Source organism: Zingiber officinale, chromosome 8A (genome assembly GCF_018446385.1).
Source record: "Zingiber officinale cultivar Zhangliang chromosome 8A, Zo_v1.1, whole genome shotgun sequence".
NCBI classification, from domain to species: domain Eukaryota; kingdom Viridiplantae; phylum Streptophyta; class Magnoliopsida; order Zingiberales; family Zingiberaceae; genus Zingiber; species Zingiber officinale.
The window spans coordinates 129,295,988-129,323,431 of NC_056000.1; the positions used below are offsets into that span (position 1 = coordinate 129,295,988).

The following is a 27,444-nucleotide window of genomic DNA, read 5'->3' on the forward strand; positions in this document are numbered from 1 at the left end:
TAGAAATCTTATTTCTCTTCCTCTTAAGATCTTCCAGGTATCCTATGCAGTTCCTCTTCCAATACCCGGTCCGACCGCAGTGGAAGCAGGTAGCATCCTTGGCGACCCCTCCTTTAGGCTTCAGTGCCTTGCCTTTGCCCTTGGCTTGGGACTTTCCCTTGCCTTTGGGCTTGCCCTTGCCCTTGTGTTTCTGAACCATCAGAACAGAGTGGAGCTTTGCCTTCTTAAGGTTCATCTCAGCAGTTCTTAACATGCTAAGCAGCTCGGGCAGTGGCTTGTCAATTTCCTTCATATTGTAGTTTAGAACGAACTGACTATAGCTATCCGGCAAGGATTGTAAGATCAGGTCAGTGGCCAGCTCTTGGCCAAGCGGGAATCCCAACCTCTGTAGGTTTTTTATGTACCCAATCATTTTGAGTACATATGGCCTACGGGAGCCCCATCTGACATCTTGCACTGAAATAGTGCCCTTGAGATCTCAAATCTCTCATGCCTTGCTTGTCCTTGATACAGTTGATGAAGATGTTCAACCATATCATAAGCGTCCATCAACTCGTTTGCTTCTGAAGCTCAGAGTTCATGGTCGTGAGCATTAGACAGGACACATCTAATGCGTCATCTTGATGCTTCTTGTAAGCATCTTTGTCAGCTCGCGGGGCATTGGCAGGAGGAGCCTCTGGAATGGGCTGCTCCAGAACGTATAGTTTACGTTCCTGGGTGAGAACTATTCTCAAGTTTCTGTACCAGTCCAGGAAATTTGCTCCGTTGAGCTTGTCCTTCTCAAGAATAGAACGCAGGGAAAAAAGAGTTCGTATTCGACGTCATGGTTATCTACAACAAAAAAATGCAGAAAATAAATATCATATTCTTTTAATTCATTTAATTAGACCTTTAACTAAATGATTCTTCCACTGAATTCTATAATTCATGTGGGACAAGATCCACATCATACTAACCCTTGAGTTAGCTTTGGTTAATACGCCCAAGATTTAGTATGATCGGTAGGTAACGATTTACCAATTACATCTCTATGCAACTCTTGTTTATAGGTAGGGCTGTAAATGAACAAAGCGTTCGTGAACAAGCTTGGTGTTCGGCTTGGTAAGAGCTTGTTTATGTTCGTTCAATATACATAAGATTAATTAAATAAACAAGCTTGAACAGCTCGTTAAGCTAAACAAACAAGCTTGAACACATATGTGTTCAGCTCGTTAACGTTCGTGAACAACGTTCGTGAACAATATTTGTGAACAACGTTCGTGAACAATGTTCACGAACCATATTTATTAATAAAACTCTTTCAATATGCTAAATAAATAATAAAATAAAACAAATAAATTTAAATTATCAATCTTAATAACTAATCAAACAATTAAAAGTTTCAAATAATCAAACAAGCTTGAATTGAGAGCTTGATGACATCTAAACGAACCAAGCTCAAACCAAGCTCAAGCCAAGCTCGAACCAAGCCCAAGCCAAGCTCAAGCCAAGCTTGAATTGAGAGCTTGATAACATCTAAACGAACCAAGCTCAAGCCAAGCTTCAAACAAGCTCAAGCTCATGAAAAATAAACCAAGCCAAGCTTGAACACTCATTTCAAAAGCTTGGTTCATTTTAAGCTCGGCTCGGCTCGGCTCGATTATCTTATCAAACAAGCTTGAACACCCCAAAGCTCGGCTTGACTTGGCTCGTTTACAGCCCTATTTATAGGATCATTATCCGCAGTTATATTAAAACTTGAGTTAGCTTTGCCTAATACGCCCAAGAATTAATATAAATGTGATTTATGTCCTATCTTTCCAACCGTTAGAAAAATGCCTATAGTTGTACTCGATCCAACCGAGTTAACAAGGAATACTCAATCTAATTGAGTTTGTACTCGCCCATGCATTGATAAGCGGGACCAAGATTGTCCCTCCGTACCCTACCAAGATAATATGTGTTGCTCTGCTTTGGCAGATTCAACAATACATGTGAACGAGATAGTGATAGGTATCACGGCATGGTAAGCATTTGAGTTGACACGATTTAGATCTAATCTAATCGACGATGTGTATCATATACTCGATTTAGATCAAATATAATCGTAGAGGAGGTGCATCATGTGCGCGACTTAGATCTAATCTAATCGTCGAGATGTATCATATACGTGATTGATCGAATCGAATCGTTAAGGCGCTAATTAACTACTTTACTAGCATGCATCAAATACACACACACAAGCAATTAATTATACTATTTGTGATTAGTCATGGCCCTACTACGATCTTCTCAAGCCAATGAGAAGATCGGATGGTCAACCTAGGGTCCACAGCTTCTCAAGCTCCTCCCTTTGACCACCTTGTGTTGCTTGCGTCCTCCTCGTAACTCCGTCTCGAGTGGACCTTCCACGGCTCCAATTTTATACATTACAATTTTGAAACTCGAGTTACATTCGAGTCTAAACTAATTTACAACAAGAATAAATAGAGAAAGGCACGACGCGCAGATTGCGTATAAAAAATACAGCACATACAATCACATGACGGCACGCAGACCGTATTATGAATTACAACACAAAATATACCAATCCAATTAGGTCTTTTGGGGCCATGACTATCACAAATTATACATAATCCTAAATTATGTATTTTCTATAATTTTCTGCAATTTTAATACCAATTTTTACAAGTAAAAATTCCCGGCGATCCAGTTTAGTGGTTTTCGGGCGCAATCGCGAAACGAATCCCCTTGCAGGGCCAGGGGCAGCGCCCCTACCCCCGATCTAACCATCGCGAGTGTCCCTAAGCGATCCTACAGTGTCTTAGCCCGCTGTCCCAAAAAATTTTGGGGCGAAACCTTGTCGTTTTGGAAAAAACTTCTCGGTAGTCGAAGCCTACAAGTGTCAAAACACTTGTGCTTCGTTTCTACAAGGAAAATACCCATAAAAACTATAAAAAAACCAAAATTTACAGAAAGTTACAGAACCTATATTTTTCATAAAAAATAAAATTAAACTCATACAAGTCTTCGCACGTGGCTCTAATACCACTGTTGGATTTTTCGGGCAACGAAAACAGCTTTTTCGTGTCGCGGAAACCCCGAAACCCCCGCCACCGGATCTGTGTGAAGATAAAACTTTCGAAAAACTTACGAGTACGAGTTTCTAAACCTCGATCTACAGTAGATCTACAAAGAAGAAAGGTTATACCCTTGATGCGAAGCCCTTCGCAATCCCGCTCGTCCTCGGTTCGCCGGATCTCGAAAGTGTCAAAGTAGACACTTCTCTATGTGTATCCACACAAGCAAGAGATGGAGAAAAATCTCTAAGGATGTGCTAACAACCTTAGAGATCAGTAATGGAGGAGAGGGAGAGCAAGAAGAAAGCTAGAGAGGAAGAAGATGGGAGTTACCACAAAAAAAATGAAACTCTCCACATGAAATCAAAGTGGCCGGCCACTTTTGTGGAGGTTGTAACCTCCATGGGATACCAAGAGTCACAACTCTTGGTAACTCCCATGAGGTGGCATCTCACTTAAGTAACCATGATGATGTGGAGCATCATCATTGGCCCACTCAATGCCAACTCACCAATGAGGTGGCATAAAGTCAAGTCAAACTTGACTCTTCATCTTCCTCTCAAGTCAAGTCAAACTTGACCACTTCTCTCCCATGGTTGATCAAATCTAACCATTGGTTCAAATCAATTTTAATTTAATGAATCTCTATTCATTGAATTAAATTGATTCAATGAGTCTAAGTCCAAATTAGACTCACTTAACACATGAACCAAATTGAGTCCAACTCAATTAGCATAATTTGGATTACTCTTAATCCAATTTGGTTCATCACATGAACCTAATCCTTTAGGTTCATCAAATGAACCTAATCTTCATCTAATTGCCCTTTGTGTGTGACCCCCTATAGGTTCTTATAACGTTGGCAATGCTCCTAAATCCATTTAGAAGCATAAGTAATGAGCGGTATCTAGCAACACATCATTACTACCCAAGTTATAAGAATGTTGAGATCCAACATCACCTTGTGACTACTAATTGTGACTCCTCACAATATATGACAAGTGTCCTTCTATCCTAGACATCTAGATTGATCAATGTGAGGCATAGACCATGTCATCCTCTGACCAATCTAAATCTTGAACTCCAAGTAGACTCACTCGATCAAATGAGCTCAATATCTCATATTGACTCATTTGGGCATGGCTATGCACTTAGTGGCCTCATTCTATCAAGAATATCGATATCTCTCCCGTCATATAGGAGGGATAGATCACATCTACATCACTCACATCCCTCTGCATAATTCGTTACATATCCAGTAATCGCCTTTATAGTTCACCCAGTTACGGGTGACGTTTGACGAAACCAAAGTACATAACTCCTTATGTAGGGATCCATGATGACTTCAGGTCTAAGGACTAGTAGTCATACTAATAGCCACATGAGAAAGTATATGACACTCATATAACGATCCATTATACTTTCTCATGGTGGGTCATTCAGTATACATTCTCCAATGCATACCCATGTGTCAACTTGATATCTCTATATCCATGACTTATGAGATTAAGTCATTGAGTTGACCTACATGTTAGTCTTATTGCATTAACATTGTCCCTGAATGTTAATACTCGACTAGGAATGATTAAGAGTAGTGTTCCCTATATCATCTCACTATCGATTCAACTAACCGATTGATATAGGTAAGAACCTTCTACTCAAGGACGTTATTATACTTAGTTTATTTGAAACCAATACAAGTAAGTATAATAACCAAAAATAAATGTCTTTATTTATATAAGAATATGATACAATAAGTCCATAATACAATCATCAAATGATTGACTCTAGAGCTCTAAGTAACACAAATTAGGTTAGGCATAAACTTGTGGACAACCAGAGCCAGATGAATGACCAAATAAAGAAACCAGAAAGCACGAGATCAATACCTCTTGTTCAGCAGGGGAGGATGATCCCTCCGACTGCGACTGCTTCCACCATCCTCGCCAACAACGACAGCAGCGGATTCGGCCTCAAGTGTCTTCTTCGTCTCCTCGAATTTTTCAGCAATCTCGGCCTCAGTGTACCCTTGATCGGTTAGGGTTTCTTGCAGTACTAAAAGCTTCAGCTGAATCTGCCGCTTGCGGTCGTGCTCAAGTATGTCTTTGTTGGGCTTCCGGACGGCACCCTCCGGCTTGGATCCGGAGGCTCCGGTGGCTGGGTTGCCATGCGCCGCTGCTCACGGCCACTCGCGGCCAGGCGAGGCCGCGACCGGCCAGGCGAGGCCGCAACCGGCCAGGCAAGGCCGCGAGCGGCCAGGCGACGCCGCGAGATCAGGGGAAAAAATCGAGTCTGGTCCAGAGAGGCGGCTTACCAGTCCAGAGAAGGGTGAAAAAATTGTCGCAGTTGTCGTCACGCAAGGAAAAATTAGGTCAAGAGAAGAGGTGAGGAGAAGAGATCGGGCCAGGTCCGGATAAATAATTAGGGTTCTTCCAACATTTTTCCAACAAAAATATTATTTGTTGGATATTTGCAACGAATCTGCAATTCATTGGAAATTTCCAACGAATTCGCAGATTCGTTGGAAATCACAATTGACCAACCTAGAGACCTCCGAATTGGATGAAATCGGTTCCTGTGTGCTCCTCTATTTATCCTGACTTCATATGTGTCCTCAAATATTTTTTTTTACTTCATATATATATATATATATATTTTTCAATCCCCAATGTGTTAGAAAAATTAAATTCAAGTTTAAAAATTCACAAATCAAAATAAATTAGCTCAGTAATTATTTTTAATTCATGGATATAATCACGAGAACCTTACGCATGACAACAAACTAATTTCCCCTCGTTCTGAGCACTCGAACATCGTTTTTTAAATCTAGCAAGTTCAACTATACTCCAATTTGATTTAAAACTCTAACACTTTCATGCTCAAATTCAAATTAATCCAATTGACCTAGATGTTAAAAATTCATCTTATTTTTTAAAAAAATATTTGAGCTCATCTATAAAATCAGGAGACCAAGAGGAGCACATAGGAACTTGTTTCATCTAATTCTGAGGTCTCTAGGTCGGTCAAACAAGTTTTAAGCCAAAGCATACTTTGCAACGAATCTGAAATTCGTTGGAAATTTCCAACGAATTTCAGATTCGTTGGAAACCCTACATATTCTTAAAATCATGGTTGACCGACCTAGAGACCTCCGAATTAGATGAAACTGGTTCCTATGTGCTCCTCTATTTATCCTGACTTCATATGTGTCCTCAAATATTTTTTTTATTTCACATATTTTTTCCTTTATTTTTTCAATCCCCAATGTATTAGAAAAATTAAATTCAAGTTTAAAAATTCACAAATCAAAATAAATTAGCTCCGTAATTATTTTTAATTCATGGATATAATCACGAGAACCTTACGCACGCCAACAAACTGATTTCCCCTCGTTATGAGCGCTCGAACATCATTTTTTAACACTTTCATGCTCAAATTCAAATTAATCCAATTGACCTAGATGTTAAAAATTCATCTTATTTTTTAAAAAAAATATTTGAGCTCATCTATAGAATCAGGAGACCAAGAGGAGCACATAGGAATTTGTTTCATCCGATTCTGAGGTCTCTCTAGGTTGGTCAAACGGGTTTTTAAGCCACATCATACTTTGCAACAAATCTGCAATTCGTTGGAAATTTCCAACGAATCTGCCAGTTTGTTGGAAACCCTACATATTCTTAAAATCACGGTTGACCGACCTAGAGACCTCCGAATTGGATGAAACTGATTCCTGTGTGCTCCTCTATTTATCCCGACTTCATATGTGTCCTCAAATATTTTTTTTACTTCATATATTTTTTTCCTTTATTTTTTCAATCCCCAATGTGTTAGAAAAATTAAATTCAAGTTTAAAAGTTCACAAATCAAAATAAATTTACTTCATAATTATTTTTAATTCATGGATATAATCACGAGAACCTTACGCACGCCAACAAACTGATTTCTCCTCGTTCTGAGCACTCAAACATCATTTTTTAAAATCTAGCAAGTTCAACTATACTCCAATTTGATTTAAAACTCTAACACTTTCATGCTCAAATTCAAATTAATCCAATTGACCTAGATGTTAAAAATTCATCTTATTTTTTAAAAAAATATTTGAGCTCATCTATAGAATCAGGAGACCAAGAGGAGCACATAGGAACTTGTTTCATCTGATTCCGAGCTCTCTAGGTCGGTCAGACGGGTTTTTAAGCCACAGCATACTTTGCAACGAATCTGCAATTCGTTGGAAATTTCCAACGAATTTCAGATTCGTTGGAAATTTCCAACGAATTTCAGATTCGTTGGAAACCCTATATATTCTTAAAATCATAGTTGACCGACCTAGAAACCTCCGAATTGGATGAAACCGGTTCCTGTGTGCTCCTCTATTTATCCTGACTTTATATGTGTCCTTAAATATTTTTTTTACTTCATATATTTTTTCCTTTATTTTTTCAATCCCCAATGTGTTAGAAAAATTAAATTCAAGTTTAAAAATTCACAAATCAAAATAAATTTGCTCCGTAATTATTTTTAATTCATGGATATAATCATGAAAACCTTATGCACGCCAACAAACTGATTTCCCCTCGTTCTAAGCACTCGAACATCATTTTTTTAACACTTTCATGCTCAAATTCAAATTAATCCAATTGACCTAGATGTTAAAAATTCTTCTTATTTTTTTAAAAAATATTTGAGCTCATATATAGAATCAGGAGACCAAGAGGAGTACATAGGAGCTTGTTTCATCCGATTTCGTGATCTCTAGGTCGGTCAAACGGGTTTTTAAGTCACAACATACTTTGCAACGAATCTGCAATTCGTTGGAAATTTCCAACGAATTTCAGATTTGTTGGAAACCCTACATATTCTTAAAATCACGGTTGACTGACCTAGAGACCTCCGAATTGGATGAAACCGGTTCTTGTGTGCTTCTCTATTTATCCTGACTTCATATGTGTCCTCAAATATTTTTTTACTTCATATATTTTTTCCTTTATTTTTTCAATCCCCAATGTGTTAGAAAAATTAAATTCAAGTTTAAAAATTCACAAATCAAAATAAATTTGCTCCGTAATTATTTTTAATTCATGGATATAATCACGAGAACCTTACGCACGCCAACAAACTGATTTCCCCTCGTTCTGAGCACTCGAACATCATTTTTTAACACTTTCATGCTCAAATTCAAATTAATCCAATTGACCTAAATGTTAAAAATTCATCTTATTTTTTAAAAAAATATTTGAGCTCATCTATAGAATCAGGATACCAAGAGGAGCACATAGGAACTTGTTTCATCCGATTCCGAGGTCTCCAGGTTGGTCAAATGGGTTTTTAAGCCACAGCATACTTTGCAACGAATCTGCAATTCGTTGGAAATTTACAACAAATTCCAGATTCGTTGGAAACTCTAGCCTTCAAATTTTTTACTGTAAAATTGCGATAAATTATATATTTGTTGGGAAGTTCCAACAAATAATAGTTTCGTTTCAATATTTGCGACGAAAATACTATTCGTTGCAAAAATTTACAACGAACAAAATATTCGTTGCAAAATTTGCAACGAACAATATATTCGTTGCAAAATTTGCAACGAACAAATTATTCGTTGCAAAATTTGCAACAATTTTTTTTCGCTAACTTACAACAATATTAGCGACAAAATATCTTTTGTTGCTAATTTGCAACGATTTTATTTTGTTGCTAAATTTGTTGCTAATTCGGAACAATTTATTATTTTGTTGCAAATTTTGTTGGAAAGTTTGGAACAAAATTTAAATTCGTTGCAAACTGTCGTCCCTAATAGACTGTTTTTTTGTAGTGATATAATAAGAAAGAATCGTCAAAATTCTCCACGGTGGACCTGATATCATTCCATATCCCTAGTATGATTTTATATCAGGCATAACTAGAGAATTTTAATGATTCTTTCTTATTATATTTTAACACTTCTGAGAATCCGAAATAAACAATGAATAGCATATTTGAACTTCTTGTAATCCCAGAAATCGATAGAAACTGAAATAGGTGCAATCGGAGCTCTCTAGGTCCATTTGTGAGTTTTGGTCGAAACTCACTTATGAACCTAGAGAGCTCTGATTATACCTATTTCAATTCCTATGAATTTCTGGGGTTGCAAGAAGTTAAACGGTACTATCCATTGCTTATTTTGACTTCTCAGGAGTGATAAAATGTCTTTAGAAGAATCAGCTTCCCAGGAGACTTCTTAAATTTACGTTATCATGCATGCATGCATGCATGCATAGGAAGAACACTATATAGAGAGAAACGAAGAAAAAAAAAATGAGAGGAAAGAGAAGAGATATTGCATGCATAGGAGTAGGGGTGCATAGGAGTCGAACTCTTGAATGTTTAAATTTGACTCATTTATAATCGAGACAAGTTCGAACTTTATCTAACGAATATATTCATGGCTCATGAACTTATTCGAGCTTTTATCGAACGTAAACGAGCTTAATAATTATAAACTATAAATTTAAATATTTATTAAAAATTAAATTATATATTTAGATAAAATTATAATATTTTTATTAAAACTTTTAATTTTATTTAATAAATAAATTTAATATATTTTTCTATATATTTTATAAGTAGAGTGTAAACTCTATAAATTTCATATCAAAACTATTATTATTTTTATTTAAAAGCTGATTTATGAGCTTAACGAATATGATCACAAGCTAACGAGTTGAATATTATGAAGCTTGAGTTTGATATTGTTTATCTTAACGAGTCTCCTTAAACGAACTTAAATGAATTTTTATCGAATTGAGATTTAAATAGTTCATGAGCGATTTGATTTATTTATATTCCTATATAGGAGGAAAGAGAAGAAAGTAAAATGACAAAGAAAATAAAAAAAATCAATCAAATCTATCATAAGAATAAAATGAGAATGATCAAATTACTAGACCGCTATTACGCTGCTAAAAACTTGTTTGATTTGCATTGAACAGCGAGGGCTCTCCAATAATTCAGGCATCGCAGTAGACAACGACAGGCCATTGAGTGTTGCCTTGCTGCGCCATGCAGTGGATAACTACTACTACTATATCTTCTTCTTCTTAACAATTTTTCTTTTTTTCCAACGAATGCCTAATTGATCCGAGAGGGATAAATTTATTAAAAATAAGAAAAGAGATCAATTTTTTATGAACATATGTTTTCAGATAAAAAAACTCCTACCATCTCTCACCAACTCAACGATCGACTATAAGTTAATTTTATAATTTATTTATTTTTATATAATTTAAGGATGGACTATAAAGACATCTAGGATGAACCATCCACCGTTTTTCTTATTGATTTATAAATTTGAAATACAATTAAGAGCATGTAGTTATTGACTTGGCTTAATGAATGAATTATAGCTCTTATATTCTAAAAGGCTTTGATAAGGGCCAAATGACCAACAAAAGGTTGTTCAAAGTTAAGCATGCTAGTGTCGTGTGGGCCTTTTGCCCCAGCTTCAACAAAATATTTGATGATAAATTACAACAAAATATTTAAGTAGATTAAGAGCGGGTTTAAACGGGTAAGGGCGGAGCCAAACACATCCCTACTCGGGCGGTAGCCAGGGTGCCCAGCAGAGATGAAAAGAGAGAAAACTCAAATTAATAGTAGAAGAAAAGGAGAAACCGGAAGAGAAAGAGGAGATTAGCTTGGATAACGTTGGCGCTTGTGACTCACAGCCCGAATAGATAACTCGGGCTGGCTCCACCAATGTAAACGGGTCAGTATGTACGGATTACTGGTCTAGACGGATTGGTCCGTGCCGGCCTCAAGTTGGCAAGGGGTTGAGAAAAAAAAATTTAAATGAAAAATTTAAAATTCGAGTGAGTTGATTCGCTTAATCTATCATCAAACTTAAATTTTTTAATATTTTCTATATTTATTTATTTTTGTAATGGTCACTTAGACTAATCTGTCTTGATTCACAATTTACTTTAGATTTAGATTCGATTGAGTTGAGAATTTACTGATACATAACAAGAAGGATACTGACTGCTCTAGGTAGAATGAATTAAAGTAAGCATCAGTTCTTGGATTAATTTCATCCTGCTTGCCCCCACCTCTCACATTGAGAAGATAGGATTCACTCGACTGTCTATAAATTTATTCTCGTTTTAGTTATTTTTAATGAATGTAAAAAGCATCAAGGTATTTGTGCAAAAATACATGATAAAAAAATAAATCTGAATTTTTAGAGAGTATAATAATTATAATCTCACTTTTGTCTTTAAATCTTTGACAATTATAACATTATTAAGTTGCTTTTAAAATGCAACTTAAATAGATTATTAGAATTATAAAGGTGTTTAACAATAAATAATCCTACTCAATTTAATTGGTTAGTAAATAAACTATTAGAATACAATGAAATACACAAGTACATCTCTACTGGTACTGATTATTTTTTAATGATAAACTTATGAGAATTTTATTGAACTAATCATGTATTTTACTATTTTAAATTACTAAATTATATATTAATTTTACAAAAGGCCTTTTTCATTGCCATCTGACTTCAAAACAAACTAACTGATTTGAATTTTTGAAATGCATGCGCGTTTCAGTAAATTGCCATAAAATCACGGAGTCCCTAAAATTTTAAAATTACTAAATTATATATTATATAAGTTAGCTTAAATTTATCAATTTATGTTCACACTTTTCATTTTATTTTTATGAGTATAAAAAAATCAATCGAATAAATTTATATTTAAAAATTAGTCAATTTATTTTTAATACTAGCCAAATTAATTTTTCTATGGGCTGAAGTTTAAAGTAAATAAGTGGATAAAGTAAATTAATCGATTAATTTATTTTTATATCAAAATCAATTTTAGATAAAATTGGTTGATAGATTAAAGAATGTTTGATTGACACGAAACTAATTTTTATGTGTTTGGTCAGTTCTCTTGAATATATTCAGGCTCTCAAATATCAATTTGACTTAATATATTGAGAGTAATAATTTTTTGAATATGAATATGTTCGAAAATTTTAATTCATTTAAAAAGTCATTGTTCTTGATATTTTTAGTCAAATTGATATTTAAGAGTATAAATATAATTAAAAGAAGTAGACGAATACTGAATATATATGAGCTAGTTTCATGTTAATCTAAAGTCGTTTGGTCTATCAATCAATTTTGATAAAAAAGTAAATCAGTCAACTGACTTTCATTATCAATTAATCGACTGATTTGTTTAAATTTTTGGTATAAATAAAAATCAATTCGACTGGTTTTAAAAATCAATAAATTGATTTTCTAACAGAAATCAATTTAACTAAGTTTTTTTATAGTTAATGAATTGGGAATAAAATAAAAAGTGAGTACATGATTTGATAACTTTAAAATTAATCATTTATTAAGTTGGAAAACTTAACTACGGAAAAAGTTGAAAATTCTATATAAATTATATGAGCAAAATGATATTTTGATTATCTCTTCCTTGTTGGCCGCCCTCTATTTAATCTAAAAAGCCCTACATTCCTAGTCCCCTCGGGATGGTACAATGGTTAAAACATGAGGTGTGAGGTCTTGGGGTCAAAACTCGATGTGACCGAGCATAACCTCCCCCATGTCTTGGTTATTTGCACTTTTGTCATATAAAAAGCCCTACCTTCCCCTATCTCTCTCTCTTCGATCATCACTTCGGTGAATCACTGATTTAATTTGATCCTCCTTTAACGCCATGACTCATTACTTATTTTCTAATAGAAATCAATTCAACTAAGTTTTTTTTATAGTAGACAAATTGAGGATAAAATAAAAAATAGATATGTGATTTGATAATTTTTAAACTAATCATTTAATAATTTGTAAAACTTAACTAAGTAAAAAGCTGAAAATTCTACATAAATTATCGGAACAAAATGATATTTTGATTCTCTATTCCTTACCAAGCCGCCCTCCATTTAACCTAAAAAGTCCTACCTTCCCCTATCTCTTTCTCTCTTTGATTGTCACTTCGGCAAATCACTGATTTGATCTGATACTCCTTCAACGTTGAATTGAGATGATTTTTTAAACTAGTGTAATGTCAATTTAAGATCATTTGATCTATCAATTAATTTTATTTAAAATTAATTTTGATAAAATTTAAATTAGTCAACTGATTTTCAATATTTATTTAAAATTTTGGTATATATAAAAATTAATTTGACTGATTTTTAAATGAAAATCCATTAAACTAAGTTTTTTTATAGTCAATAGATTAGGAATAAAATGGACGTGATTTATAATTTTAAAACTAACCATTTAATAATTTGGAAAACTTAAAAGCTGATAATTTTACATAAATTATAGGAGCAAAATGATATTTTTATTCTTTCTTCCTCGCCGACCCGCCTGTTGTTTAACCTAAAAAAGCCCTACTTTCCCCAACCTCTCTTCGATCGTAACTTCGGCGGATCACTAACGCTAACTAAGATGGCTTCTTTGTTCAAGGTCGTCCAATTTCCCACCCTATACTGCTACGATTTGTTTCATTATTGCGTCTCCTTTCCGTTTTGAGATGGATTGTTTGATTTGTGCCGTTGTTTTCGCCGTCTACAGGATCTCGCTAAGCTGTCGGCCTACAGGGACAGGAGGTTCCACGGCAACCAGGAGGAGTACGAGCGGGCGCTTCAGGCGTCGACGACGGTCTATGTCGGCAACATGTCATTCTACTCCACTGAGGAACAGGTTTACGAGCTCTTCTCCCGCGCGGGAGAGATAAAGAAGATCATCATGGGGCTGGACAAAAACACAAAGACCCCTTGCGGCTTCTCCTTTGTATTGTAAGACGCTTTTCCCTTTACTTGGCATTAGGCTAGCGTTACTTTACATAGATATTACACCAAAATGCCAATTTCAGGCTTTCAAGCTGGGTGGTTTCACTAAGAGTAGCATTTTTAAGCATCCACTTTCTCTGTTCATTTTACCGAGTAATTAGAAGATGGGTAGGCTGCTAAGAGTTATGAATGACGAACCAATCTGTCAAATACTTAACGTTTCACAAATTAGTGAAAACTAAAACAGGAATAGCTAATATGCAATACGTTCAAAAGCACTGTGTTGACGAGTGGCTCATATTTGGATGAAGGGATGTCATGGAAGAAAAATCTGTTAAGATTTTTCGTAATAAAATTCTGTTAAGATTTTATATAACAGAATTTTGTTATGTTTTTCATAACAAATTCTGTTACGTTTTTACCGGGTCTGGGGGTTTAGCAGTATTTATAGGGATCATTGTAAACCCATTGTAGATCAGACAACACAAGAATCATTAGATGTGATTCTCTTGTGTAGAAGAGAATTCTAATAAAGCTTCGGCCGTTTTGTGGAGTAGGCAAGTCGCCGAACCACGGTAACCAAATTTCTTTCTCTTCTTCTTCTCCTTCCTGGTGTTTGCTCTCTTTTGTGCGTCTTTGTCTTGTTGTTCCGCGCGATCTCTTTTCTCTCTTCCTCTTCTTTAGCATTAGAGGTTGCACAACAATTGGTATCAGAGCGAGGTTTTGGCGGATTTCTTCAACATGTCGGGGACGACTTCTATGAAGTTTGATATGGTGAAGTTTGATGGAACCGAGAACTTTGGATTATGGCAGAGAAGGGTCGAGGACTTGTTGGTGCAACAAGGCATGGTGAAGGCGCTAGGAGAAAGGAAACTAGTCCGATTAGGAAGAACTTTAGGTGAAAGTGGTGGCAAAATCAAGCTTTGTCTTACGGATGTAAGCTAGGCGAAAGAGAAATAAGGAATGACGTTTCTTTGTATAAGTTATCTGGAGCAGCGTATCTTAAGCAAAAATTATTCGGGCTGAAGATGACAGAAGGAACCGATCTGAGCCAGCACATCAACGTATTCAACCAGGTTGTAAGTGATCTAAAGCGGGCTGATGTGAAGATCAAGACGAAGACAAGGCGTTAATGTTGTTGAATTCTCTACCTTCATCTCCTACGTATGAGAATTTGGTTACTACTTTGATGTGGGGTAAGAAAACTCTCAAATCGAGGAGATCACAAGTGCGTTGCTAGGTTTTCACCAAAGGAAGAAAACAAGCGATGAAATTTCTCAAGGAGAAGGACTTGTGGTAAATAGCAACCAAGAGCGTGGTAGGAGCAAATCTCGACATGGATATGATAACAACAACAAGACTTGTTCTAAGCCGAGAAGGAAGAAGGTGATCACATGCTACAAGTGTGGAGGTAAAGGTCATATAAAGAGAGATTGTCTAGAGATAAAGAAACATGGTGTAGAGAACAAAGGTAATTTGACAAAGTCTGCAAACATAGTTGAAGAAAATTCAGAGAGCGGTGATGGAGATATGCTATCAGTTATGTCGAGTTCGGAGCAATTGACGGATGTATGGATTTTAGACTTTGTATGTTCATATCACATGACTCCAAACAAGGAGTGGTTTGACACCTATAGGGCAGTGAATTCTGGTTTATTGTTGATGGGAAATGATGTGTCATGCAGAGTTCTTGGCCTAGGGAACGTCAGAGTCAACATGTTTAATGGTGTGATCAGAACCCTATCTGATGTCAGATAGATACTATAGCTAAGGAAGAAGTTGATCTCACTAGACACACTAGATGATATTGGTTGTAGTTACAAAAGTCAGCGAGGTGATAAAAGTCAACAAGGGAGGTTTGACGGTAATAAAAGGATAAAAGCTAGCAGGAAACATTTATAAGTTGATAGGGACTACAGTTGTAGGTGGAATTGCCTCGGTGGAGTCTGAATCGGATAGTACTGTCTTGTGGCATATGCGGCTAGGGCATATGGGTGAACGTGGGATGCTAGAACTTCACAAGAGAGATTTGTTGAAGGGTGTCAAAACGTGCAAGCTTGAATTCTGCAAATTCTGTGTTCTTGGGAAACAGAGCAAAGTGCAATTTAAGACGACAACAAACAAGACGGAGGGGATTCTGGACTACGTACATACGGATCTCTGGGGACCGGCCAGTGTAGCATCACGTGGAGGGCACTTGTATTTTGTGAGTTTTACTGATGATTTCTCACGAAAGGTATGGGTATACTTTATGCAAAGTTTAAATTGTGGAAAACTGAAGTAGAGAACCAGACCGGAAGGAAGATCAAATGCCTTAGGTCAGATAATGGGACTGAGTACACAGATTCAAAGTTTCAGGAATTCTGTGAGCAGCATGGGATAATGAGGCACTTCTCGGTTCGCAGGACACCTCAGCAGAATGGGGTAGCGGAAAGGTTGAACAGGACAATCATTGAGAAGGCAAGATGTCTCAGGCTGAATGCAGGGCTTGCAAAGAATTTCTGGGCGGAAGCAGTTAACATGGCATGTTATCTCATTAATAGATCACCAAGGGCAGCACTAGAAGGCAAAGTATCAGAGAAAGTATGGACAGGGAATCAAGTAGAATACTCTCATCTTCGAGTTTTTGGATGTCCAGCCTATATGCACATATCTAGTGAGGAAAGATTAAAGCTGGATGCAAAGTCAAAGCAATGCATTTTTCTGGGTTATCAGAAAGGAGTTAAAGGCTTCAAGCTTTGGGATCCTAAGGCAAACAAGGTGGTGATCAGCAGAGATGTGGTGTTTGACGAGAAAGCTATGTTACAACGTACTCAGGAAGAAGGAAAGGAAACACCACAAAGCAACAAAGAGAAAGATATTGTGCAGGTGGAGCTAGAGACTCATGACTTCGATGATTCTAGCTCAGAGCACATGGAGCATCGCACTATAGCTAGTGGTAGAACGAGACGAGTCATAAAACCACCAACTAGATACGGATTCGAAGACTTGGTATCTTATACACTTATCACTAGTAGCGGAGACCCTACATCTTTTCAGGAGGTGATACATAGCTCTGAGAAGGACAGGTGGACAAGTGTTATGGCAGAGGAGATGGAGTCGTTGCATAAGAACCAAACGCGGGATCTAGAGGAACTTCCTGAAGGAGAGAAAGCTATAGGGTGCAAGTGGATATTCAAGAAGAAAGAAGCAATGTCAGAGGGAGAAGAAGTGAAGTTTAAGGCTCGGTTGGTAGCAAAGGGGTATTCACAAAGAAAGGGGATTGACTATGAAGAAATTTTCTCTCCAGTGGTAAGACATACGTCAATTAGAGCGGTATTGGCTTTGGTGGCACATCACGATTTGTATTTGGAGCAAATGGATGTGAAGACGGCATTTCTTCATGGAAATTTGGAGGAGCAGATTTTTATGTCACAACCTGAGGGATTTAGTCAGTCCAGACAAGAGCAGTTGGTTTGTAAGTTGAAGAAATCGCTCTATGGACTGAAACAATCTCCTAGGCAATGGTACAAACGTTTTGATTCATACATGATTCAAAACGGATATAGGAGATGCGAGTATGACTGCTGCATATATGTGAAGGGCCTTGAAGATGAATCACTGATTTTCTTACTACTATACGTAGATGACATGCTCATTGTTGCGAAGAAGATGAGAGAGGTTGACAAATTGAAGAGGCTACTGAGCAAGGAATTTGACATGAAAGATTTGGGAGGGGCCAAGAAGATTCTTGGGATGGAGATTCACAGGAATAGAGTTGCAGGGAGATTATGGTTGTCTCAACGTAGCTATGTGGAGAAGGTGTTGGATAGGTTCAACATGAAGAATGCAAAGTCGGTGAGCGTGCTTGGCGCATCACTTCAAGTTATCCAGTACACAGTGTCCAAAGACGGATGACGAGATCCAAGAGATGTCAAAGGTTCCTTATGCCAGTGCAGTTGGTTGTCTGATGTATGCCATGGTTTGCACGAGACCAGATTTGTAAGCGATTAGTATGGTAAGCAAGTTTCTCTCAAATCCTCGACCACATTAGGATGTGGTGAAATGGATTTTCGGATACTTGAGAAATACAACTAATTATGGCATCGTGTTCGAGACAACCGGAAGATCCTTTAGTTCTTTGAGTGCGTGATCACGAGACTATGCGGAGATTTAGATAACGGAGGTCTACTACAGGATACGTATTCACTGTGGCAGGAGGACCTATTTGTTGGAAATCTATGATACAATCTATTGTTGCATTGTCTACTACGGAATCCGAGTACATGGCAGCAGCTGAAGCAGCGAAGGAAGCTTTATGGCTTACAGGGTTGGTCAGAGAACTGGGTGTTCAGCAAGGTGGAGTCAAGTTGTTATGCGATAGTCAGAGTGCTATCTATTTGGCGAAGAATCAGGTGTATCATGCGAGAACCAAACACATTGATGTGAGGTTTCACAAGATCAGAGAGTTGATTGCTTCCGGGGAAATTCAACTTGAGAAGGTTCACACTACAGACAATGCTGCAGATATGCTGAGTGACCACAGAGAAGTTTAAGCATTGCTTGAACTTGATCCATATCTCTAGATGCTAGAGGAAGGAAGCCCAGACCCAGAGATCCAGATGGAGTTTTGTCCAGATATTCGTATTCTTCGAAGGGGTGAATATTCGCCAAGGTGGAGATTGTTGACGAGTGGCTCATATTTGGATGAAGGGATGTCATGGAAGAAAAATCTGTTAAGATTTTTCGTAATAAAATTCTGTTAAGATTTTATATAACAGAATTTTGTTATGTTTTTCATAACAAATTCTGTTACGTTTTTACCGGGTCTGGGGGTTTAGCAGTATTTATAGGGATCATTGTAAACCCATTGTAGATCAGACAACACAAGAATCATTAGATGTGATTCTCTTGTGTAGAAGAGAATTCTAATAAAGCTTCGGCCGTTTTGTGGAGTAGACAAGTCGCCGAACCACGGTAACTCTTTTTCTTTCTCTTCTTCTTCTCCTTCCTGGTGTTTGCTCTCTTTTGTGCGTCTTTGTCTTGTTGTTCCGCGCGATCTCTTTTCTCTCTTCCTCTTCTTCCGCGGTTCAGAAAGGTTGAGAGGTATTGCCCTCTCTTTGCACAACACACTGTTTGCTGCCAACTCTGTATATGACGGGCTCATAGCTAGTTAATGAGACAGTAAAGGTGCTATGAATCCGTATTTCCATTTTTTTCTCTATGTCAGCATGTTACTTAGAAGTGTTAGATCATCTGCATTTATTCCAGGGCTTGTTTCATTACCACAATTCAGAGGAATCTGAAACTATTCTTCATTCTAAACAGCAGAAGTCCTCTGAAATGATGGAACTAGGAACTTGGACTTTTGTTATCACCCCTTTTATAAACATAATGTTGAATAGAGAGGAAGTTCTGCCATAGTGTTACCAAAGGTCCTAATACATACCAAGCATTGAGCTCCCATATTGGGGAGGCGCTAGCACTCAGGTTTAACAACGTGGGAGACTCATTTCTAATAATGTTTCAAAAAATATCATCATTCTCCAAGAAACCATATGAAATATAAGGCATCTAGGTACCGAAAAATATAAATACAAGTTGTGTCTAGCTAGAAAGAAAGAAAAATTACTGAACCTAGCACAAGAACACGGAAAATGAAGAAATTAGAAATCTCTTTCTGAACTTGCTTGTTTGCACGAGACATTGTTGTGCATTGGAGATTCACTTGCTCATGGAAATCCTTAAGAACCACGGACACTTCAGAGATACATTCATGTAGCTGCATCTCTCACAAATTCCTGCCAAAAATCTTCTTGTTGCTTGTGCATGTGCGATTTTTCTTTCTCATGTGCTTTACTGTATTTCCTTGTATGTTTGCAATGAGAATCTTGATTTGTTGCATCTTGGGAAACATTAGTCACCCTCACACAGACCCTCATTCTATGACATTCATTACCCTGTTCTTACAACATACCCTCATTCTATGGCATTCATTACCCTGTTCTTACAACAGATCCTCATTCTATGACATTCATTACCCTGTTCTTACAAGATAATCATTCCCAAAGCTTCAACCTAGGCCCATCTTTTTGCTAGTGCTTGGCTAACAAAACCTTGTACAGGTATGTAGTAATCAAGAGTCTGCTGTAAATTCTATTAGGTGATGTTCTACATTCCTACTATTGGACAAGGTGCTATGGAATTCTCACTTTTGAGGGGATTGATATTTATCAACGGACTAACGATTTCTCTAATGTTTAAAAGGTAGTGTTTATCTAGATTAGGTAATTGATATCCACAAATTAATCGAATAAAGACTTTGATATGCAACTTATTTTCAGAGCTTGTTGCTTCATTCACTGGTGCTTTGAGTTCCTATTTTGACAGTTTTACATTTACCAAGAGCTTATCTAAAAGATTATTTTTCATTTTGAGAAAGTTCTCTCTTGAAATGTTTCTCTAGTTCTCTTTGATGCTAGGAACTTCAATCGTCTACTAAATGGATACAAACTTTGCTAAGAAGGTGTCAACATGTTTATTTAAGTGGCAAGACATTGATCAGTGAGTTGGTTCTGTGGCAATCCCATGCTAAGTTTGTGAAAAGTAATTGATTGTTTCATGTTTTGTCGCTAAACTATTTCTTTACACAATAACAAGAACCCAGTATGTTGTATCTTGTATAAGATCATTAAATTTTGTATTGCCTTTGTGCTAACAATAAGTATATTAGTGTAGTGGAATCTGTTGTTGTGACCCTACTGAGCAATGGTGCAATTGAGCTTTGGGAGTTTTATCTGTTTGAACTATAAATTATGTATGTGCTTATTTGTGCTTCTTGAGTAAGATTATTCTTAGTGACATCTTAATTTCTCTTGAGGTCTTTACTGCTCCAATATGCTCTCTCAGACATTTCTTTGCACTAAATTTCTTATTTTGTTTAAACGTAAGGTTAATAAGATCAGAAGTTTTTCCTAGGTACTATTCTAGGGAGGATGCTGAAGATGCTGTTAAGTATATTAGTGGGACAATGCTCGATGATCGTCTGATACGTGTAGATTTTGATTGGGGGTTTGAGGAAGGCAGGCAGTGGGGTCGTGGTCGAAGTGGTGGACAAGTGATGTCTTGTTTACTCTCTTTTAAGATATCTTGTAAATTTAAAGCATTACATATGAGTATTCCTAATAGGTCATTTTGTTTATCTTCACAGGTGAGAGATGAATATCGTACTGACTATGATCCAGATATCCTTTGAACTGTATTTCTTGTTGATAATTGATATGAATTAACATGATAAGGATTCCTTTGGCGAAGCTTTTAGAGGCTTTTTCGTATACGAAGTTAACTTCTCATTCTTGCATCCTGAAAACATGTCTTGACACAAAGCGAGATCTTTAATTCTTTGATGTACTTGGTGTTTTATCTGAGTATTAGTACTTCTCTTATCACCTTGACAACTAGACAAGTCAGCCGTTGTTGCTGTTTTAGAAAAAGAAATTTATTCACAAATTGGAGAAGAGAGAAACTAAACTGATTTGTCACGAATCAATTTAACTTACTTTCTTGTAGGACATAGATTATGGAATAAATATATTCTGCAAAGTATTAATTCTTTGATGACTTGATGTACAGTTTGAGTACTAGTAAAGCTCGATGTAAATCAATTTATTCTTTGACCACTTGATGTAAAGCTTAGAAAAAACTGATTAGCCATCAAGAACTTTTTGGGGGTCAATTTGATGTATAAACATAGTTTTAGATATCTTATTGTTAAGAAATATGTTTTGATTGAAAACTTCAGAAGTATGCAATAACCTAGAAACTCATGGAATCAACAATTAGAAATGTGGTTATAGTGCCTTGCTTTACTAGATGCTGATCCTGAATAAGTTTTTATCGACTGTGTTCACCTTTGATGTATGAACTTATATCAGTGTTTTGTTATGATTTCTACCTTGGCGTGCTCGACAAACTTTCTTAAGCATCATATTTGATAGGCTTATGCAATGTTTTAATCATTTTACCTTTTCTTGCTCATACCTAAATGAACATGCTTTTTGTATCTTGCTAGAGAAACTGGAATAAGGTTGTTTCCAAATTGGTAGCTTATGGCTTCTCGGATTGATATCTAATATGTTCTTTGTATCTTGTATATCATTTATATTTCCTTGACAAGCATTACGTAGAGGTGGCTATGGAAAGATGGTTCAGAGAGAGCTAGAAGCACAGAGAGAATTAGTAGATTATGGTACAGATGCTCTAGGTGCTTTTCAACCGGCTGGCCCATGTAAGTATCGCAATCTTCGGTGTTGTCTATGTTTACATCTTTCATTAGATATCATGAAAATTATATTTTTTAGGGGACTTGTTCTGGTGCCATATCATATACTTGTAATTCAGAAACTCCATTTTCTATGTTTGTTGAGATGGGTAGCAATAGGTCCATTTTATAGCTGAATGTTCTTTAGAGACGTCACACCTTTCGAATGACCTTCCTAATTATTGACAAATTGATAGATAGATCCGGAGCAAGGCATATTTGTTTGTTTTATTTTTAAATCAAGAAAAAAAAATTGCAATAAGATGGTGCCTAAATTGGAGGCTATGCATGTTGATATAATGAAGGAGAATAGGTAGCTCTAGATGTAGAAATTAATAGGTAGAAGAAAGAAACAATATAAAGCTTTTTGATCATCTTATTACTAAAGCTAATAGACTTATTTATACAAATTGTACAAAACAATAATGGAAAGATTAAATAAGACATGTGCTCATAATAATTATAAACATAGTAATATAATAGACTTGGAAATATTATTTTTCATATTTGATTCATGTTGATCTTGATTGTGCGCTAAATATAATAACTCTCAATTGATTGAAATCAATTGGAGAATATTTCCATTATTGTCATTACCCCCGACAAACTCAATGAGAGTGCTTGAACGTTGAGTTTGAATGTTAACTTGGTGAAACGTTGTTTAGATAATGATTTAGTAAATATATCAGTAATTTGATCTTCCGTAGAGATATAAGAAATTGAAAGTTGTTGAGTCGTCATACGCTCGCGAACAAAATAAAAATCAATCTCTACATACTTAGTACGAGCATGAAAAATAGGATTTGTTGCAAGATAAGTTGTTCCAATATTATCATATCATATTTTAAGCGTAGCAGGTGGGAAAAAAGTGTAGTTCTAGACACTTGTTTCTTCTATGCATATGTTGAAGAGCATATTTTTTGCTTCAATTTATCGAGATTTTGTTTTTCTAATAGCTTCGAGGATTTCCCAATATGCTTATACTTACTTGCAGATGGCAGGCATGGCGGAGAACATGGACATGGCGGGTCATATAGGCATGGTAGAGGTACTTCTCGTAAATAATCCACTAAAGCTCGTTGAGATTGTGACCTGCTCACCATGGAGTTAAAATTTGTTCGTTTGATGTGAACAGATCATCGAAAACGGTATAGAGATGACGATCGCTCCACGTCCGAAAGAGTATCAAGTTATGAATCAAGGAAAACTACAGATCAGGAGCAGAGACCGGTTTGTACCCCGGGCGTTTTCTTCCTTTTATTCAATACAAATTATTTGCTCCGCGAGATAGTTACTTTATCTATTTCTTCCTCAGGAGAAGAACCCTCGGTTTCGAGAGAGTGGTGACTCCGACGAAGAAGATGATGACCGGAGAAGACGTCGGTAACAACAAAGAAGCCAATGCGATATCACTTTTGTATTGTGAATTCTTGCTGCAATCACATGCCACTAGAATTTTTAGTGATGCAGGACTTCATGTGGAGTTTGTAGTTGCATTATTCTCCAACACATTCTGCTACCTAAGATTTTAACCAAAATGCATTTTATGTTGCCTTAAAGACTGAACTTGAATTTCACAAAACCCCAATATTCATACCAATAGTTGTGATTGGGTCAGTTTTGAAAACATAACAAAAACAGAGATACTTCTTGATCTGAGTTATTTTCCCTGGACTGAAATACTCAAAACCAATATCGAGCTTTGAGTAACCATGGCAGAGCAGTGATCCAAATGATAATCATATGCGACGAGATAATTATCTGAACAACTCAAACCATATATATATCTTTGATTCCATTCATAATAGTTAGGATATAGTACCAGACATGAACATGAAGAAACACAAGCACCACAAGGACTGGTGAGCTTTGTTTAGCTTCGACTATCGCTCTAATGGATCATATAAGTTTATGACTACCAAACGTAAAAGTCAGAAAAAGCATGTTCATCAAACTACGTCCCATGATAGTAGCTTGCAAGCATTCTCTCTTCTTCGATCATTCTCCATCGACGTTCACCAGCTCATACTCGACCAAAGATAAGTTGTTGTCCTTGTTTACCTCAAATCCAGCAGGTTTAGTAACCTCAGTTCGCCCCCACTTATCGACAGCAAGCCGCATGCAGCCCTTGAACATATCGATCTTGGCATTGCGCAAGATGACAGTAGCACCAGGCTTCAACAAGTCAACTGCCAAATTAGGAAGTTGACAAGGAAATTAATACCAACTGGTATAGATGTTCTAGAACTGATTATTAGAACTAGGCTGTAGCAAATGACAGTTGGGTTGTATGATTGTCATTCAAAAAAATGGAAGTAAACAAGTCAGAAAAGGCAGTCTACGCATAAAAAAACAATCTTTGTGTGTAAAACTTAGAATGCCAGAATTAAGAAAGTCACAAAGTAGCCATATGACAACAGTTCACTAAGCAGATTACATCAGAAATTTGTTGAATATTGCGAAAGTACCACAAACAGTGCAGGAAAATAAGTTAGATGTTGCGTTCCAGTCAAGGTAGATGCGAGTTGAAAATGACTGTTTAACGCTGAGTTTGAATTTGTAGATGATGAAGCATGTAATAAACATGTAATGTAATGATAGAACTGACTAATAAGGGCTGTCCTGCTTGAAGACCCAACAAACTGATAAAACTGATAGAACAGCATGCATTTGATTAAAGGTGTGTCATGATCGCGCTACAGAATCACTCGCTCCGCGTGGCATCGGATCTAAATCTACAGATTCTGCTTCAGTCACAAGGCACGACGCCAGCACGCCTCGGATCGGTCGTCGGATCTAGATAGAGACAAAGAGCGCGACGAAAAGAACAATAGGAGGAGACGAAAAGGCACACATACCTTGTTCGTTGCGGGCGGTGAAGACGATGGAGGCGGTCTCGTCTCCGATTAAGCATTCGGAGATCCGGGCGGGGCGGAGCTGGCCGGCGGCGGCGGCGGCGGGGCGGTCCTTCTGGCGAACGATGTTGGAGCTGACGACCTTGACGATGAGGGTGTGGCCGCTGGTGCCGGGCTTCAGCTGGTCCACCTTGATGAAGACGGGCTTGCGCTTTGCCGTCTTTGCTCCCTGCCCTTGCTGCGGCTCCATCAAGGCACGATCTAATCACCAGGAACCCTAACCCTAGACGAAGCAAGAGGAGGAGGACCGGAATGGAATGCCAAGGAGCGATGAAAGAGGTTACAATTCAATAAAAAGAGGCGAGAAGAGAGAGAGAGGTTGAGAAAGGGGATAAACGGAATACGATTCGAGCTTCTCTTCATTGGTGGCTTCTACTGTAATTATTTGGAAAGCAGAGTTTGGATTCCAGCTCACTTTTTTTTTTTTCTATACTGAAATTAATAATTAAATTAAGTAATATAAATATTTTGGGCAAAAATAGAAATCACGTCTCTTTTCGATGATTTATTATAAAAGGGTGTTTAATATTAATTTCTTATCCTCACAGCTGTCGTTCACTATAAAATAAATTTATTTTTTTATTATTTTTATTTTTTTTCTTATTAAATTGATGAATAAAATAATAATTGCTTCAATAGTATAATATCCGATTCTCAATTGTTACAATGTGAACTCGTAATTAATATAAGAGTAAAATAAGAAAAATCTCCAATCATAATTTAAATTTTACATATAATTTTTATTCATAAATTTCTTTTTTTTTATTTTTTGCATATAAAATTTTATTTGCTTCAACTTACTCATGCAAATATTGTGACCTAATTACCTCTCAGATTTTTTAGGTACAAAAGATCCAAAAATGAGTATAATTCCTCTTAAATTCAGCACTTTACATTAGAATCGAGTATATTTTCTATTAAATTAAGCATATTTTTTTTTTTCTGTTTTAATATAATTCCTCCTAAATTCAGCACCATGTAAAAAGAAAATCTAGTATATTTTCTATCCAATTGAGTATCATTTAAAGAAAATATAGTATATTCGAGTATTTTCTATTAAAATTATCCTTCATATTTTTTAGGTATAAATAGTCTAAAAATGAGTATAATTTCTATTAAATTCAGCATTTTAAACTAGAATCGAGTATATTTTCTATTAAATTGAGTACGACTTTTTTCCTATTTAATATAATTCCTCTTAAATTCAGTACATTTGAAACAAATCTAATATATTTTTCATCCAATTGAGTATCATTTAAAGAAAATCTAGTATATTTTACATCCAATTAGTATCATTTAAAGAAAATCTAGTATATTTTTCATCCAATTGAGGTGGAAAAAGAATCGTACTCAATTTGATAGAAAATATACTATATTCTAGTTTAATGTACTGAATTTAAGAGGATTTATACTCATTTTTAGACTTTTTATACTTAAAATATCAGGGACAATTAGGTAAGTATATTAGACTAGGGAGTGAAAAGAAAGATTTTTTCCAATTGGGAGTATATGCAAAGTTGTATTTACCAATAGGGATTACATACAAATTTTCTCTTAATATAACTGAGTTATCATACAATTCTAATATATATAATTCTGTAATGGTTATAATATAGAAAAAAAATTTAAGACTAAATTTATTGAGAGATTTAAAAAAATAGTTAATTGAAAGAAAAAAAATTATAACTTCAACTTTCTATGTAATTTGCATGTCAAAAAACTTTGATTCTACTCTCTATGTAAAGTTTTGTTTGTTTCAACTTCCTTATACAAACTTCGTTACCTAATTACTTCTCATATTTTTAGATACAAAAAGTTTAAAATGAGTATAATTCCTTTTAAATTCAACACTTTAAATTAGAATCAAGTATATTTTCTATTAAATTGAACACAACTTTTTTTGCTCTCTTAATATAATTTTTCTTAAATTCAGCACTATTTAAACATAATCTAGTATATTTTTCATCCAATTTAGCAACATTTAAAGAGAATCTAGTATATTTTCTATCCAATTGAATTGAGGTGGAAAAAAAGTCATTCTCAATTTGATAGAAAATATAATAAATTCTATTTTAATATGTTGAGTTTAAGAGTAATTATACTTATTTTAGAATTTTTGTACCTAAAAAAAATGAAGGATAATTAGGTAAATTAATGTCCATTATGTTGGTTAGGAAGTGAAAATAAATTTTTTTGGACATGAAGATTGCATCCAAAGTTTAAGTTGTGATTGATGATTGCATGCAAATTTTTCATTTTAAAAAAGATTAAATAATATTTTTTTAGCCTGAAACTCGATTATTATGGGTTCCATCCCATAGTTCAATTGTGCAGCAGCTACGGATTCATATATGCTACAATTCGCTGATTTAGATAG

General features: G+C 35.9%; 2 protein-coding genes across 2 annotated transcripts; one reads left to right on the forward strand and one right to left on the reverse strand.

Moving 5' to 3' along the window:
* Window positions 1-13,390: 13,390 nt before the first annotated feature.
* On the forward strand, window positions 13,391-23,711 carry LOC122010223 (nuclear cap-binding protein subunit 2-like). Its single transcript, XM_042566685.1, has 8 exons — window positions 13,391-13,527; window positions 13,636-13,859; window positions 20,811-20,949; window positions 21,043-21,076; window positions 22,015-22,119; window positions 23,147-23,200; window positions 23,288-23,382; window positions 23,468-23,711. Exons 1-8 carry the CDS (start codon window positions 13,510-13,512, stop codon window positions 23,537-23,539), a joined length of 741 nt encoding a protein of 246 aa, XP_042422619.1. The 5' UTR covers window positions 13,391-13,509; the 3' UTR covers window positions 23,540-23,711.
* A 198-nt stretch (window positions 23,712-23,909) lies between these two features.
* Window positions 23,910-25,422, reverse strand: LOC122010224 (uncharacterized protein At4g28440-like). Its single transcript, XM_042566686.1, has 2 exons — window positions 25,011-25,422; window positions 23,910-24,341 (listed from the first exon to the last, which is right to left on the reverse strand). Exons 1-2 carry the CDS (start codon window positions 25,255-25,257, stop codon window positions 24,151-24,153), a joined length of 438 nt encoding a protein of 145 aa, XP_042422620.1. The 5' UTR covers window positions 25,258-25,422; the 3' UTR covers window positions 23,910-24,150.
* Window positions 25,423-27,444: the final 2,022 nt, after the last annotated feature.

Coding starts and splice junctions, on each gene's coding strand:
- LOC122010223 (XM_042566685.1), top strand. Junction 21,077..22,014: donor TCGTACTGACTATGATCCAG/ATATCCTTTGAA, acceptor GACAAGCATTAC/GTAGAGGTGGCTATGGAAAG. Junction 23,383..23,467: donor CAGATCAGGAGCAGAGACCG/GTTTGTACCCCG, acceptor TTTCTTCCTCAG/GAGAAGAACCCTCGGTTTCG.
- LOC122010224 (XM_042566686.1), bottom strand. CDS start 25,257: ATGGAGCCGCAGCAAGGGCAGGGAGCAAAGACGGCAAAGCGCAAGCCC. Junction 24,342..25,010: donor CACCGCCCGCAACGAACAAG/GTATGTGTGCCT, acceptor CTAATTTGGCAG/TTGACTTGTTGAAGCCTGGT.